This window comes from Arvicanthis niloticus, chromosome 8 (genome assembly GCF_011762505.2).
Source record: "Arvicanthis niloticus isolate mArvNil1 chromosome 8, mArvNil1.pat.X, whole genome shotgun sequence".
NCBI lineage: Eukaryota > Metazoa > Chordata > Mammalia > Rodentia > Muridae > Arvicanthis > Arvicanthis niloticus.
The window spans coordinates 63,749,809-63,764,567 of record NC_047665.1 but is presented as its reverse complement, the minus strand read 5'-3'; the positions used below and the strand labels follow the sequence as shown (position 1 = coordinate 63,764,567).

Genomic DNA, 14,759 nt, shown 5'->3' with positions numbered 1-14,759 from the left:
ACCCAGAACCCGTGCATCTGTCAAGGATTATAGCCCTGCAAATAGTTTTCTAGACTCAAGTGGCCAGCAGACAGTGGTTTGGCAAATTTGCATAGTTTGTCTTATCCTTAAGAGTACTTTCTTTTCTGTTAACTGCCTCTGTGTACTGGTTCCCGTCAATTCAAAACTGGGAGACATTTGTTAGTTCAAAAAAAAAAAAAAAAAAAATCTCTGGCCCAGTTTCCCTGCCTCCAGCCTCCTCCTAACCTTTAAAATGAAGACATAGAGAGAAAAAAAAACCTTTTAGCCTGACCTATCTTTACCTATCAATCTCTTTTCATGCCTTTTGGAACCATTTTAAAGGGCTCGAATATCTGCAGCTATGGTTTATTCCACGGCAGAAGCACTTGTGGGTGGCCCTGACTTACTATCATGGTCAGGTGTGAGCTGTAAGCTCCACCTCCTCCTTTGAAGCCAGTCATGGCTTCAGTGTGAGTGAGACAGCCGTTCCTGACTCTGGTTTTCTCATCCGGTTAAGATGCTGAAGTTGCCTTCCGTGCTTACTACCAAACTCACCTCTTCCCTCCTAGTGTACCGCTAGCACCCTTTGGTAACTACTCCATCCAGCTCTTACCAGTGCCTGAGCATCCAATTCTTAGCCATCAAATAGAGCTGATTCTCTAGACAAGACTTTCAGCTTTGCTCATTGAGCATGTCTTGAGCCGTCTCTGCATGCACATGTGTGCTTATGCCTGTGAGCCTGTGAGCCTGTGAGCCTGTGAGCCTGTGAGTCCACACCCATGTGCGTGGATGGATGCATCCGTACCTATGTGTATGTGTGTGTACTTATGCATGTGTGTATGTGTGTGCTTATGCTTGTGTATATGTGTGTGTGCTTGTGCATGTATGTGTGCATGTGTGTGTGTGTGTGTGTGTGTGTCTGCTTATGCATTGACATAGAATTTCATTGTATAATCCAGGCTGATTTCAACCTTAAAATCCTTCTTCTTTATTCTAAAAAATGCTGGTATATCATAGCCATAGACCACCAATCCTGGCCATAGACACACATTTGAAAAAAGCGTAATTAACAACAATAATAATGGCAGAAAGGACAAGCACCTGAGTACAGACCCAAGTAAGATCTGGGTCCACTTGCTGGTGAGGTGATAGGAAGAAATAGAACCCTGGAGCTTCCTGGTCAGCTAGCCTAACCTATTGGCAAAGTTCCAGGCCAATGAGTGACCTCTCTCAACCCAAATGTGGAAGACGCCTGAAGGAGGGCACCTGAGGCTGTCCATTGACTGCCACTCACATGCACACACAGGTACATGTAAGCACCCACATACATGCACATATAACATATATGTGAACACATATCACATGCGTGTACATCCCATAGAACTAATACAATGGAAAAAAAACACACATTCAAAGACTAAGGAAAAATCAACTCCATCAATGGAGTGTAATGATTCTTCTAGGTAGCCTGTGAATAACTTTTTCAGGAAGAAAAAGGTGGGGTTTCCCCTCTGCCCACAAATCCTTACCATGTACGACCTAATTGCAGGGTGCACTGGCCCTCCAGGCTCTTTTGCAGATTTAATTATAGTTCGTGAGTGTAGTCTGTTCTTTCATGCGTGCTAGGAATACCTGAAGTCCAAAGACACATTACAAACCAGAGAACAATGGGGTTCAGTGCTTCAGTCTGGTTTCGCAGGGCTCTCAGTCTCACTTCATGCCAAGCTCCTTCTTCAAATTCCATTTTTCCAACTGCACTGCACATTCTGACCACATATTGTTCCTTTAATCTGCAAACTTAAGCCTAAGCCAGAATGAGGAGTGTGGGGGAATTGTGAAAATACAAAGGTCTTGTTGGGGTCAAATCTGAGGAGCAGCTGGAGAAAGAAGTATATTTACTAACAATTATTTCCTTGTTGCAGAAAGCTGTTTGCATTTTCTTAGGCAGTCACTGTGGTGTTTATTTGGAGATCCTCACAGCATTAAACCAATTTACTCTCGACTGTGTGTCTGCCTCACCCTGATGCTCAGAGACCAGCCTCCCTCACCTCTAACAATCTCAGGTCAAGGAAAAGCATGGTCTGTGGGACCATGGCCAGCTCAGGAAGAGACTCCACTATCCATCTAGAAAATGAATTTTAATTGTTGTTTGCATTTCTTAGATAACATCTCCCCTCTTATGTTCTATTTCATGAAATAATCTCTGGAATGCTACTTCAGAAAACTGGCTTTGTAAGCTGCTTGAAGGCCTTCTGTCTATACTGTTCAACAGTGACATTTTTTATATCTGCAAAACAGGGGTATGGAATGAAGGGAGCCAGTTCCACCAACCTCTGTCTTACAGGAGCCTTGTTTTCTAGCTCACAGAAAGACCTGTGCTTCATCCAGACACCATGTATCAATATTGCCAAATTATAATGTACTCCAGTACATGATTTTTTACTTCCACAGAAGTCACATCAGATGAAAGCACACAAGAGTTCTTGGTTTGAGGCCATTGCTTTATTAATACTGATAACAATCATAGGTTAAAATTCAGGAATAAAGAATCACAACTAAAGACTAGAACGATGGCACAGTCAATATAATGCCTGCATGCAAACACAAGGCTGTGAGCTTAAGCCCAAGAACCTATGTAGACAGCCATATATGAGGACATATGCTTGTCATCTCCAGCACTAAAGAGGCAAAGACAAGCAGGTTCCTGAAGCTTGCTGGCCTGCCTGCCTAGCCTGCTGGAAACATTCTGGGCCAGTAAAAGACTAGGTCTCAAAACAAACAAACAAACAAAAAACAGAAACCCCCATGGTGGACGCTATCTGAGAAACAATAGACGAAAGTGTACTGTGGCATCTGTATGTGTCTATGTTCACTTGCACACACATATGGACCTTTAAATGCCTGCTCGTGTGTGTGTGTGTGTGTGTGTGTGTGTGTGTGTGTGTGTGTGTGTGTGTGCGCACGCGCGCACAAGTAATCATGACCCAGTGTTCCCAGTACTTCCACTCTGTACTTTAGCTAGCGTCTAGAGGCTGGGGTAGGAGACTGCAAGTTTAAACTTTGCCTGTGCTACATAATGAGACTCTGTCTCAAATAAAGAAGAAGAAAAGAAAGAGAAGTTACACCTAATAAATCTGAAAGCCATGACAGCAGACATACAGAAAGTGTAATAGGAAACATATGAGGAATTAAGGATTTACATGATTCTTAATTGTCTGTTGAGCTCAGTTTTTTTAAATCTTGGACTGTGAACACTTTTCTATCAAATCCTCCATTTCTGTGCATCTGTGAACAACCTCCTGGTTCATCCTCCTGGCAGGCCTAGGTTCTGCCATTGCCTTGGGAGACTCCAATATCCCTGGAGCTAACACTTCTGGGTTCTCACCTCATTCTGTCCATTCAGCCCACCATCCCAGGGCTTTGCAAAGCCATTGGTCTTGAACATGTGTGATGGTTTGTATGTACTTGGCCCAGGGAGTGGCAATATTAAGAGGTGTGGCCTTGTTGGAATAGATGTGTCACCGTGGGTGTGGGCTTTAAAACCCTCATCCTAGCCGCCTGGAAGTCAGTATTTTGATAGCAGCCTTCAGATGTAGAACTCTCAGCTCCTCCTGTGCCAAGCCTGACTAGATTCTTTCGTTCTCCCACCTTAATAATGGACTGAACCTCTGAACCTGTAAGCCAGCTCCAATTAAATGTTGTCCTTATAAGACTTGCCTTGGTCATGGTGTCTGTTCACAGCAGTAAAACCCTAACTAAGACACATTCTCTAGATAGCTTACCTTGCCATACTCAACATCCCATTTGTTATCCATTCTTCTACCCTTGTAATGGTCTCACCTCCTCTCTCCAGTGAACCTTTTCTGTCTTACTTTGAAGCAGTTAGCCCAGCCCAGACCACCGTTGAGGCTACCGTTAGCTAAACTCTCTTTCCAGCCATGCTGAGAATGCAACATGACTTACTTGGACAACTTAGTTAGAAGTAGCCATGATCTCTCTTCTGCAGTCTCCAAGCCCCTGCCCTGCAAACCCTTGCCAGGCATAATTCATAGTCCAGCTTCTTCCCCCTTTAGCTGGTGGTCCCATTGTAGCCCACTGGCTGAAGTATCCGTGTGGCCATTCTTGTCACAAGGAAGCTCTGTCCTTGTCAATCTCCATGTTGGTGTCTCCAATCTTTCACTACACTCTTTGTCTTTCCTTTCATTTTTCTTCACATTATTATTGATAGTGCCCTGAAGACAAGTATGTCTTCAAAAGTTCAATTCCCACATCATAAAATCTAGCCCATGATCTGGACCTTCTTATATCCTCTCTCATCTTCAACTTCTTGCTACAACACTTTACAGAAAACCCATCTCTTCCGGCAGCTCCAGAACTAATTTTTCTGCATCTACCCTGTTTCCCTTTTCAACCTCTTCTCCACTACCATCTCTTCCTTGGATCTTATAAACTTGGGATTTTTCTTCCATTGTCCAAATAAAAAGTAAGCCAAATAATTTGACCTGTATCTTTTTCAAGAGTGAACTTCTTGCCCTCCCACTTAAGATTTATTCCAACTCTAATCCATTGAAAATTAGTTTTTGTTTGCTTGTTTGCTTGGTTGGTAGCTTCTTCCTCCTCTTCCGCCTCTTTTTCTTCTTCTTCGTCTTCTTCGTCTTCTTCTTCTTCTTCTTCTTCTCTCTATCTGGCTCTCTATCTCTCTGTCTCTCTCTCTCTCTTTTACAGGATCTCACAATACAGCCCTGGGTACCTGAAACTATCTATCTATCTATGTAGACTCTGGCATGGAAAGAAACCTTATGGCCAAGGGACTTCATCTGATAGCTTTATAAACAATTGTTCACTTATCCAAATCCTCTCTTGAATAATTATAATTCAATTTTCACCTGCAGAATCTCCCACTCAGGAAAGGACATTCACAAATTCTTAGCTGACATATCCAGTCAATACCTAAAACCTCACCGGGTTTTCCTCCTTGGGATCTATGTGACCTAGAGGCCCCTGATTTTTGCAAATTTTCTTTACTTTCCTACTGGACTTTCCCATCCAATGTCCTCATCTGGGTTTTCCTTGTTAGCTTTCCTTTCTCTGCCTGTTTCCTAGGAGCATGCCTATGACTCTGTGCTTCACACTTTATCTTTCCTCATGGAAGCCACTAGTGGCCATTGTGAATAGTCCTGATAGTTACTTACCAGCCATGGAAATCATATGTGTCATGAGATGGAGACCCAGGGCTTCATGGTAGTGCAACTCAGAAGTGGAAACCAACTATGACTCCATAGAGCAGAAATCAAAGGATCTTGGTGAAATGAATCTAGAGAAGCCAACAGATGCAAAAATCCAGCATGTCATGACCCTTGTCATACTGAAGAGTTTGGATTCCATTGCTTTGTCTAGTAGAGTCTTCTAGACTAGTGGTTCTCAACCTGTGGGTCAGACACCCTTTGGAGATCAAACAACCCTTTCACAGGGATCACATATCATATATCATATCATATATCCTTCATATCAGGTATTTTTATTACAATTCATAACAGTAGCAAAATTATAGTTATGAAGTAGCAATGAAAATAATTTTATGGTTGGGGGTTACCACAACATGAGGAACTGTATGAAAGGATCACAGCATTAGGAAGGCTGGGAACCACTGCTCTAGACCCTTAGATACACTGAGCTTCATTGTTTTATATTTTGTGGTACATGGCACATCTCATCTGTAATGCCAGAATGTCTTTTTTCTTTTTTTTTATGGGATTCTTTTATTTACATTTCAGATGTAATCCCCTTTCCCCATTTCCCCCCACCCAGGAACCTCCTATCCCATCCCCCCTCCTCCTGTTTTATGAGGATGTGCCCTTATCCACCTTCCCACTCCCATCTTCCCACCCTCGATTTCCTCCACACTGGGGTGTCCAACCTAAACTAGACCAAGGACTTCCTTACCCACCTATGCCTGACAATGTCATCCTCCCCTATGTATACAGCTGAGGCCATGGGTCCCTCCCTATGTATGGGGCTGGTGGTTTTGACCCTGGGAGCTCTGGTTGGTTGGTATTGTTGCTCTCCCCATGGGGCTGCAAACCCTTTCATCCCCTTCAGTCTTCTCTCTAACTCCTCCATTGGGAACCCCAAGATTAGTTCAGTGGTTAGCTCTGAGCATCCACCTCTAAATATGTCAGACTCTGGCAGACCTCTAAGGAGACAACTATTATCAGGCTCCTGTCAGCATGCACTTCCTGACATCCACATCAGCGTCTACCTTTGGTGACGGCACAAGGGATGGATACCCAGGATTTCTTTTTTCATTCCAGACATGACTATACAAGTGTTATTCCCAACACATACAGACAAGTCAAGAAAAGAAAGGCTTAATATTCAGGGTGGAAGAGGGACAGGTTTCTATATTCAGTTGGTCTTAGGTGTTTCCAAACCTTTACCGTTGTAACACAACACTGTGATCTACCAAGTTCACACTTGAGAACTGCACAAATTATAAAAGAAAAGTATTTTTACAGTGTTTTAAGTACATTCACTACTTCATGTCGGACTTCAATCATAGTTTTTTCATGCAATTTATGTCCTGCGAGTTGTCTGTTGGGCACACCTACAAGCAAACAATGTCACTAGGATATTGTCTGTGGTTTATTGGAACTTGTTTTCAGGCAGCAGTTGTGCTCAGCAGAGACACCGCGATAAAAGTGACCAGTTCTAGAATACAAACTAAGGGTGGAAAGGAAGCTGTCCCACAGTGGCGTGTGCATCGGGAAACCCTTGCCCTTAGGGCACAGCTCCCCTCACAGAAACACTTCACATGAGCATGGGAGCAGGGTCAAAATCATGAAGACAATAGCCAAAGTCCCTATCAAGCTATTCCCCACATTCCCCACCTTTCCAGACACCTCAGGGTTTGTCTGCGCTCACAGAAGCTGCTTCCATTTAGTCAGACCCGCTTCATCATGAGGGGAAAGCAATGAGAGTAACTCGGGTCTACAAAGCCAGGGTCTTGGTTTCTGCCCTTATGGAGAAATTAATTTTCCTGAAAATCTCATTCTCACAAGGTAAATTTTCCAAGAATGTGCTCTCCCACGTTTCATGGGTTTCTGTAACTGAAAAGCGGACAGACTTATGCTTTGTCAGCCTGAGTCATTTTGGTGTTGAATGTGCCAACGGCAAAGCCCAACCTTTGTGAGCTCTCATGTGAATCCATTTCAATCACCCAGGGTTTGATTGGGAATTGAAGTGAAGAAAGAGAAAGGTAAAAATCTGTGAATGACTCCAGCTTTCTCTCTGCAGCCTGCTGCCTCCCCAGAGGATACCCCTGAGCTCAGTGCCTTCTTAAAAAATGCTACGATTCCCCATCTTGTCAGGAAGAGGGATGTGCCGGTGGCCCAACTCCATAGACAGAGCCCTGCGAAAATACTGGTAAGTTATCACCACATACACAGGACTGAAAGAATTAGTACCGGATTAGATAGTATTTCCGAATACAAGGGGTTTTAACTTTAAGCTTGCTTTCAGCCTCCTTCAGTGCTCAGATACGCCTGACAATTTAGAGTAGCGTATATTGTGGCAAGTGAAAGTGACTCTTCTGTAAAAGATTTAAGAAGTGTTTGTAATAGAGCCTTTATATTCCTCTAAACATACCATGAAGGCCGCTCAGAGAAGTAGAGATGAAAATAAAGTGTGGCAGGGAATCCATTCAAGAACATGAAAGAAAAAGACAGGAGGATGGGCAGGAATAATAATATTCATATATGATGTCCTAATGGACTCCATTATCTTGTAGATTAATTTTAAAGTTCAAGTTTAAGTCATAGAGGTTTGGTTGTTAGCCTACCCAGAGGCACTGGTATGTGTTAGTTAGAAGGTGGCTCATTTTCAGACAGATCACGCCAGGCCAGCACAGTCCCAAGAGAAGAGATTTTTTTTATTGCATGGAGGGGAGGCAAGGAAGAGAAGAAAAGAGGAAAAAAGGGTGAGGGTTTGGGGCTCTGTCTTTTATTTGAGCTATGACATAGATGCTAGTTAATGGAGCACACTGGTGAGATGTACACTGGTAGTATGTGGCAGTTGCCATGGCAACCAACATGGGAGGATACTTGTTGCCTAGGGATAACATCATTGCTGGATTTGGAGGCTGACCGTAAAACTGCTTCAGAAGCTAACAGTCTGTGGAGCTGGGATGAGTACCAAGAGCCCCATCTACCCAGTGTGTCTTTATAGTGTTACACCTATCCCTGAATCTCATGGGGCTTGGCTTGTTCTAAAGAGGCAAGAACTGTGTGTTCAAGAAAACAAAGTCAGCTCACAGTACTATGCACCTCCCAGCTTGTTGAGGCACTACTTTCAAGAACCAAGCTATGGAATCAGCCTAGGTACTTGTCAACACATGAATGGATAAGGGGAAGGTGATACGTACAGGCAATGGAGCACTGTAACACCTGAAGAATGAAATCAAGTCATTTACAGGAAAATCGATGGAACTAAAGGACATCATGTTAAGCAAAACAACCTCTACAGAAAGCAAGAATTTCATCTTTTTCTCTTCATATGTGACATATAGAATATAAAACTAAATAAATAAATCAAAGCTCACCAGAAATCCCATCATCATCTTAGCAAGCCCGCAAACACACAGGGACTTCGGTGATACACACTTATAATTCCAACACTTGGGAGATAGAGGCAGAGAGATCGGGAGTTCTAGGTTATCTTTGGCTACATAGCAAGCAAGTACAAGGCCAGCCTAGGCTACATGAAGACCTGAAATTAAAGAAGTAAAGGAACTGCTGAAAAGGGTGATGGACTAAGCATGGGATAGTAAAGGAGGAGGGGAGCTGGTAGGCAGGCAAGACCAAAGGGAGATGTCTGCATGCCTGAGAAGTCATAGTGAGAGTTATTAAGGAATATGCATCAACTTAAAAACAAAACCATGAGCAGCAAAAGATGCAAAGATAACCCAGCATTTTTTTTTTATGAGGAAATCTGTTGCTTTATATTTGTATGTATTAGTCAACATACAATAAAATCTCCTTCTAGGAAAAGAAATAGTGAATTCAGGTTTTCTGGACTGAAACACAAGGGTCTCGGTACAGACAGGCTCTGGGGAAACTAGCCTGATCTTAGTCAGGACTTTGCAGAACTGTCAGCATGAGTCAGCATTTTTTATGCAAGGCCCTTATGCACACCAGTGTCAGTTCTGCTCACATCCCCTCACAATATTTCACAGACTAGATCCCTAAAAACAAGTCAGCAACAGGTACATTCTCGAATTCTGCAGTAGCCAGAGACCACCAGAAATCTCATCTTCTTTTCAAGCGTACTCAGAGGAAGGACTGTCCCTCGGATAAAGCAGAGGCTTAATTCCTCACAGCTGCCCTGAAGAAGCCCAACCTGATGTTCATTATCCTGTGCTGATTCCAATTGAAGCTACAACCTAAGACTAAGAGTTTCCTATCCAAAGTCACAAACAGAAAAGAGGGGAGGAGGAGAGAGACAGGGAGAGAGGGGGAGAGGGGGAGAGGGGAAGAAGGGGAGAGGGGAAGAAGGGGAGAGGGGAAGAGGGGAAGAGGGGAAGGGGGGGAGAGGGGGAGGGGGGGAGAGGGGGAGAGGGGGGGAGGGGGAGGGGGGAGGGGGGAGGGGGGGAGAGGGGGAGGGGGGAGGGGGAGGGGGGGAGAGGGGGAGAGGGAGAGGGAGAGGGAGAGGGAGAGGGAGAGGGAGAGGGAGAGGGAGAGGGAGAGGGAGAGGGAGAGGGAGAGGGAGAGGGAGAGGGAGAGGGAGAGGGAGAGGGAGAGGGGGAGGGGGAGGGGGAGGGGGAGGGGAGGGGGAGGGGGAGGGGGAGGGGAGAGGGAGAGGAGAGGGAGGGAGAGGGAGAGGGAGAGGGAGAGGGAGAGGGAGAGGGAGAGGGAGAGGGAGAGGGAGAGGAGAGGGAGAGGGAGAGGGAGAGGGAGAGGGAGAGGGAGAGGGAGAGGGAGAGGGAGAGGGAGAGGGAGAGGGAGAGGGAGAGGGAGAGGGAGAGAAAGGCACTGAGAGACAGACAGAAAGATCTTCATCAGGAAGTTTCAGGACCAAGGAAAATATGGGGAAAGGATGGGAAAGATGGGAAACTGCACCAAAGAGAGTTCTACAGCTGTTTCCACAGGAGCAGAAGTCACTACACTGACCAGGCCAGAAGCCAGGAAAACCCTGCAACTGATGCTGTTTTCCTTCACCCAGAAATACAGAATGACTACAAGACTCCCCTGAGCAGGACAGTGTGCTGACTCTCAGGGCTGTTTCTCTGCCTGTCTACCTGTCTAAAACCCACAGATGAGAATATGTGTTTTCCCTGCATTGCCTCCCCTGGGTGCAGCTCAGCATCTGACTCAATATGCTCAGTGACCGTGTGAACAAATGTACAAATTCACTAAACCACAGGTGATACTTTTGAAGTCACATCTCAAATGCCCGTTAGAATGCCATTTCCCCAGCTCCTGCTCCTTCCCTCTGGCCCTCATTCAAATGAGGCAAAGACTAGGAAGGAGCCAGAAGTTTGGAACAGATTGCCAAAGTTAGTATGAGGCCAAGCACAGCAATTCAGGAGAGGCCAAGAAAGAGAAGCCGGATTGAATCAGTCAGCTTGGAGAGGAGTTTTGAGCAGAACCTCTGAGTTGAACTAGCCAGCAGGATATCAGTAAGTCTCAGAGACTGAAAACATTCTAGGCCTAGATAAAATAAGATTATGCTGAGGCTAGAAGCTTCCAGGACTAGGCCTAGGTTGGCAGACCAGAGGCAGTAAGCCTGTGAGACAACAGTTATATCAGGAGACTAAAAGATACATTTATAGCTTCTAACCCAAGTGGAGAGTTGACTGAACTTAAAGAGTATCCCGTCCCCTCAAGCAAGTTAGATAAATTGAGGAATGGATTGAGTATTGGGGAGAGAGAGAGAGAGAGAGAGAGAGAGAGAGAGAGAGAGAGAGAGAGAAGAGAAGAGAAGAGAAGAGAAGAGAAGAGAAGAGAAGAGAAGAGAAGAGAAGAGAAGAGAAGAGAAGAGAAGAGAAGGTTTCAACCAAAGAGGCTAGACTAGGGTATAATAGGGGCACAAGTTGGTATGGAAAACCAACTGTACCATTAGGTTATCTGCTTTACAGGAAAGATGCACATACTTTTGGGTACAGAGTGTTAAGGCCTGGGTGAACATTCTTGTCTGCAGACTCTGTTTTTTTCCTGAGTTCTGAATCCTGACCAGTTCCTTTGGGGCCCACAGTCTTAGTGGTCAGCTGAGACAGAGACACACATGAGTTCTGAAGAAGACAAATGGGACAGCAAGTGGGGTAATGGGAAAAGTCCTGAATTGACCTTTTTTTTTTCCTGTTCCTATAGTTGTGTATTGACCCTGAGTTAATTTTGGAGGCACAGAAAATAATATTTAAAAGTTTGATAAGTATAACTACTTATTTCAGTAATAAAGTACAATAAAGTAGGACCATGGTGTTCCCCGTCACAGCACTAACACCCCAGCACATGTCACCCACCACATGGGTGCCCTAATAGCAGTCAAGAGCATCCACAGAGGATGATTGGGTGACACAGACACAATGGATGGCTGCACATTAATGAGATAACAGCTTCAGGAGGCTGAGTTTCAATTTGAGGTGGCCAGTTCTGCTTGTAGATGGTAGCCATGACTGCCCAACTGGCCTGGGCCCCAGAAATGACAAGAGAGGCTTTTGTAACTATGGCTTAGAGCTGGGCAGATGGCTCACCCTAAAAAGTGGTTTCTTGGCAAGTGTTAGGCCCTGACTTTGACCCTCAGAATTCATGTAAAATAATCAAGTACAGTGGCGTGTATTGATCCCAGTACTGAGGAGACAGACAAGTTAGATGTCCCAGGCTCACTGCCCAGCCTAGCATCTTGGTAAGTTTCAGGTCAGTGAGAGACATTGTCTCAACCTAGAAGGTGGGCAGTGCCTGAGGAATAACACCTGAGGTGACCTCTAGCCTACACATGCATAGCACATACATGTACATGTGCTTGTACACACACACACACACACACACACACAATTAGATGATAACCATTTCTTCATTTCTTCTTCAGGAAAAAGCACACTGGAGATACAGGAGCAAAGCTTACAATACTCAGCAGATTGTTACTCAAGGGCCTGTACATTTGTAAGACTACACTGGCTTTAAAATGTTAGGGTAGGCAATCCATATATTGTCTTTTTTTAGGCTAAATTAATAAAGCTGTATGCTGTCATTAATGAAAGCTCACATCTATAGAATCTTATTATGTACAGTAGAGATGAGAAGAGCCCATTGGAAAACCAATATCCAGACTTCTGCAAAAGCAAACGTTTGTAAAAACGAGATTCAAACTCCTCTGTATATAAATATGTACTTTGTGCATGAATCTCGAGTACAAGAACAGTAGAGATATATAAATGGAATTCTCTTAAAATTTATATGTGTTTGTGTTTTAGGTCCAATTTCTTCCCTTCTGCTATTTCTCATTAAATATTTTACCATAAATTTCAACTTCTAAGTATCATAGGAGCATTTTACTTGCAAATGATTGCCAAGACAGTCATTAGTACCTGTATCTGATTTCAAACTCATGTTACATTCTCCTTCCCTCTTATTGGTTCGAAAACTACAAACCATGCAACACCACCCAGGTCCTTGAATCAAGACAACTCAGGGGAGAGGGTGATTATGCAAAGTTTATTCTAAAATCAAAAGCTAAAGAAGACCTCCTATGGTTTTTGTTTGGTTAAAACAAAGCACTAAATCCCATTCCTGATTAGGAATTTGTAAGTGCAAAATGCCAACATCCTGTGTTGGGATCATAATTTCCAGTTTGCATTAAAAAAAAAAAACTCTTTATCTTCAACATAGTAACTTAATTATTGTTCCAACTACAGCCATCTTGGCCTTCCCCCGCCTTCAGGCTCCTGCTGCTTCTGTCATGGTTGTGTTAGAATTGAGGCTCCTGTCTGGACAGATCACACCAGGCCAATACAGTTCCATGTGGTAGATTTATCTTAGAGGAAGAAGGCAAAAGTGGCAAGAAAGACAAAGGGGAGGCAGAGAGAGGGCGGAGGTCAGTGAGTCTGCCTTTTATTGGGTCGCAGGTAAAGTTGGGGGTGGGGTGAGCCAAGTGGATTCTGGAAATGTATGGCGATTGCCGAGGCAACGTGTGGGTGGGTCCCTGCCGCCTGAGAGTGGAGTCACTAGGTTCAGGGACAATCTGCCAAGCAGTTCCTGATACCAACAATAGTTGCCTCCCTCCCCTCCTTTCCAAACTTTTCTCTGTTTTCCTTAGTTACTCAGCTTGCAACAGCCATGGATTTCTCTTCTGCATTTGATGCTATTGAGCACCTCCCAGAACTATCACAGTCCCCGCCCCTTTGCTTTCCCCATGTGTCCTTCTTCCTAACCCCTAAAGCTGTCTTCCTACCTTTGCTTAACCCACCTTAGGGACTTTTTGGACCTCTTCGCACTCTGTATTTGGAAATTCCATCTCCAGCCTCCTGCTCTCCTCTGTAATAGACTCCACTCTTTCACGGGTCCTTCTTTGATCCTTCGATCATATTTCCAGTGCAATCAGAGAGGCATCATTCTGCACATAACCCATGAAAAACTGACTGTGCATACCCATGTGTTCCCACACTCGGTATATTAGTCATCTTTGCCAACACTGTGATCAAAACACCTTACAAAGGGGTTCCTGCATGTCATGGTGTGGAAAGCAGAGTACTAGGAGACACTCTTTCTGGGTTTTCTAGGGAGTGCACAGAAGCAAGTCCACATACATAACCAGTCATAAAGTAGACAATGAAGGTTGAAACCAGAGGCATAACCTTGAAAATACTCCACTAGTGATCACATCCCAACCAAGTCCTACAACGTGAAGGTTCTCCAACCTCCCCAGACAGCGCCACCTGCTGGAAAGGAAGTGTTCAAACACGTGAGCCTGTGGAAACCAGGAGCTCCCGTGTAAGATGGGTAAATGGCAGGTTTAACAACAGATTAATGCATGGAACTTGTGAGAGTTAGCTCTATGATCAGGAAATGAATTGGACAGAAGAGAGAGTGTTGGGAAACAAATACTTGTCAATGAGACAGTAACTGAGTCTTTGGGGAGATGTGGACTCAAGGACTTCCTCTGCAAAGTCTTGCAGGTTTTCCTGATGTCTCTATCATCTCTGAGAAATGTCTTCCCAAGTCCTGAGAGAGCATTCACTGGCTGCTACAGAACGATGGCCTCCTTAGAAAGAACTATGTCTTTAACTGTATTTTATGATCCACTTTTACTTTTCTCTTACCAGGAAATTCAATATTGCACTATTGTTAACTGGTTTTTGTCTCGGTTATCTCAATGAATTTGTTCTTTCCACAGTTTCATGGAGCAAATTAGAGTTGCAGGCAAGGCGATGTCTTCTGAGGGAAGAAAGTAATCTCAGCGTTGACTCTTTACTGCCATCCAAGGCACTAATGCTCTGCCTCTGCCTCTGCCTCTGCCTTTGCATTTTGCAGAACTGTACCAACATCGACTGCTTACAAATCTCTTGTGCAGTGGGTCGCCTGGGCGGAGGAGAAAGCGCAGTCCTGAAGGTCAGATCAAGATTGTGGGCCCACACATTCCTCCAGGTAACAATGTCACTGACCCACTGACCCACTGACCCACTGACTGATACCTCACACAACACTTACCCAGAACCTCCCCGTAAGAGTTCAGCACCCAGCTCCTGTGTAAGAATTTTCATTTGCACA

At 44.4% G+C, this 14,759-nt stretch overlaps 1 protein-coding gene across 2 annotated transcripts in view; it reads left to right on the top strand.

Moving 5' to 3' along the window:
• Nucleotides 1-14,759, top strand: part of Itga8 (integrin subunit alpha 8) — a 176,138-nt gene that overhangs the window by 139,349 nt on the left and 22,030 nt on the right. The window contains exons 26-27 of one of the 2 annotated variants that reach the window (XM_034510971.2): nt 7,294-7,422; nt 14,523-14,636. In XM_034510971.2, the coding sequence (XP_034366862.1) occupies nt 7,294-7,422; nt 14,523-14,636 (243 nt within the window). Of the gene's footprint in view, nt 1-7,293; nt 7,423-8,110; nt 8,556-14,522; nt 14,637-14,759 lie in introns of those variants that run through there. The other variant, XM_076939497.1, reaches the window with a different exon arrangement.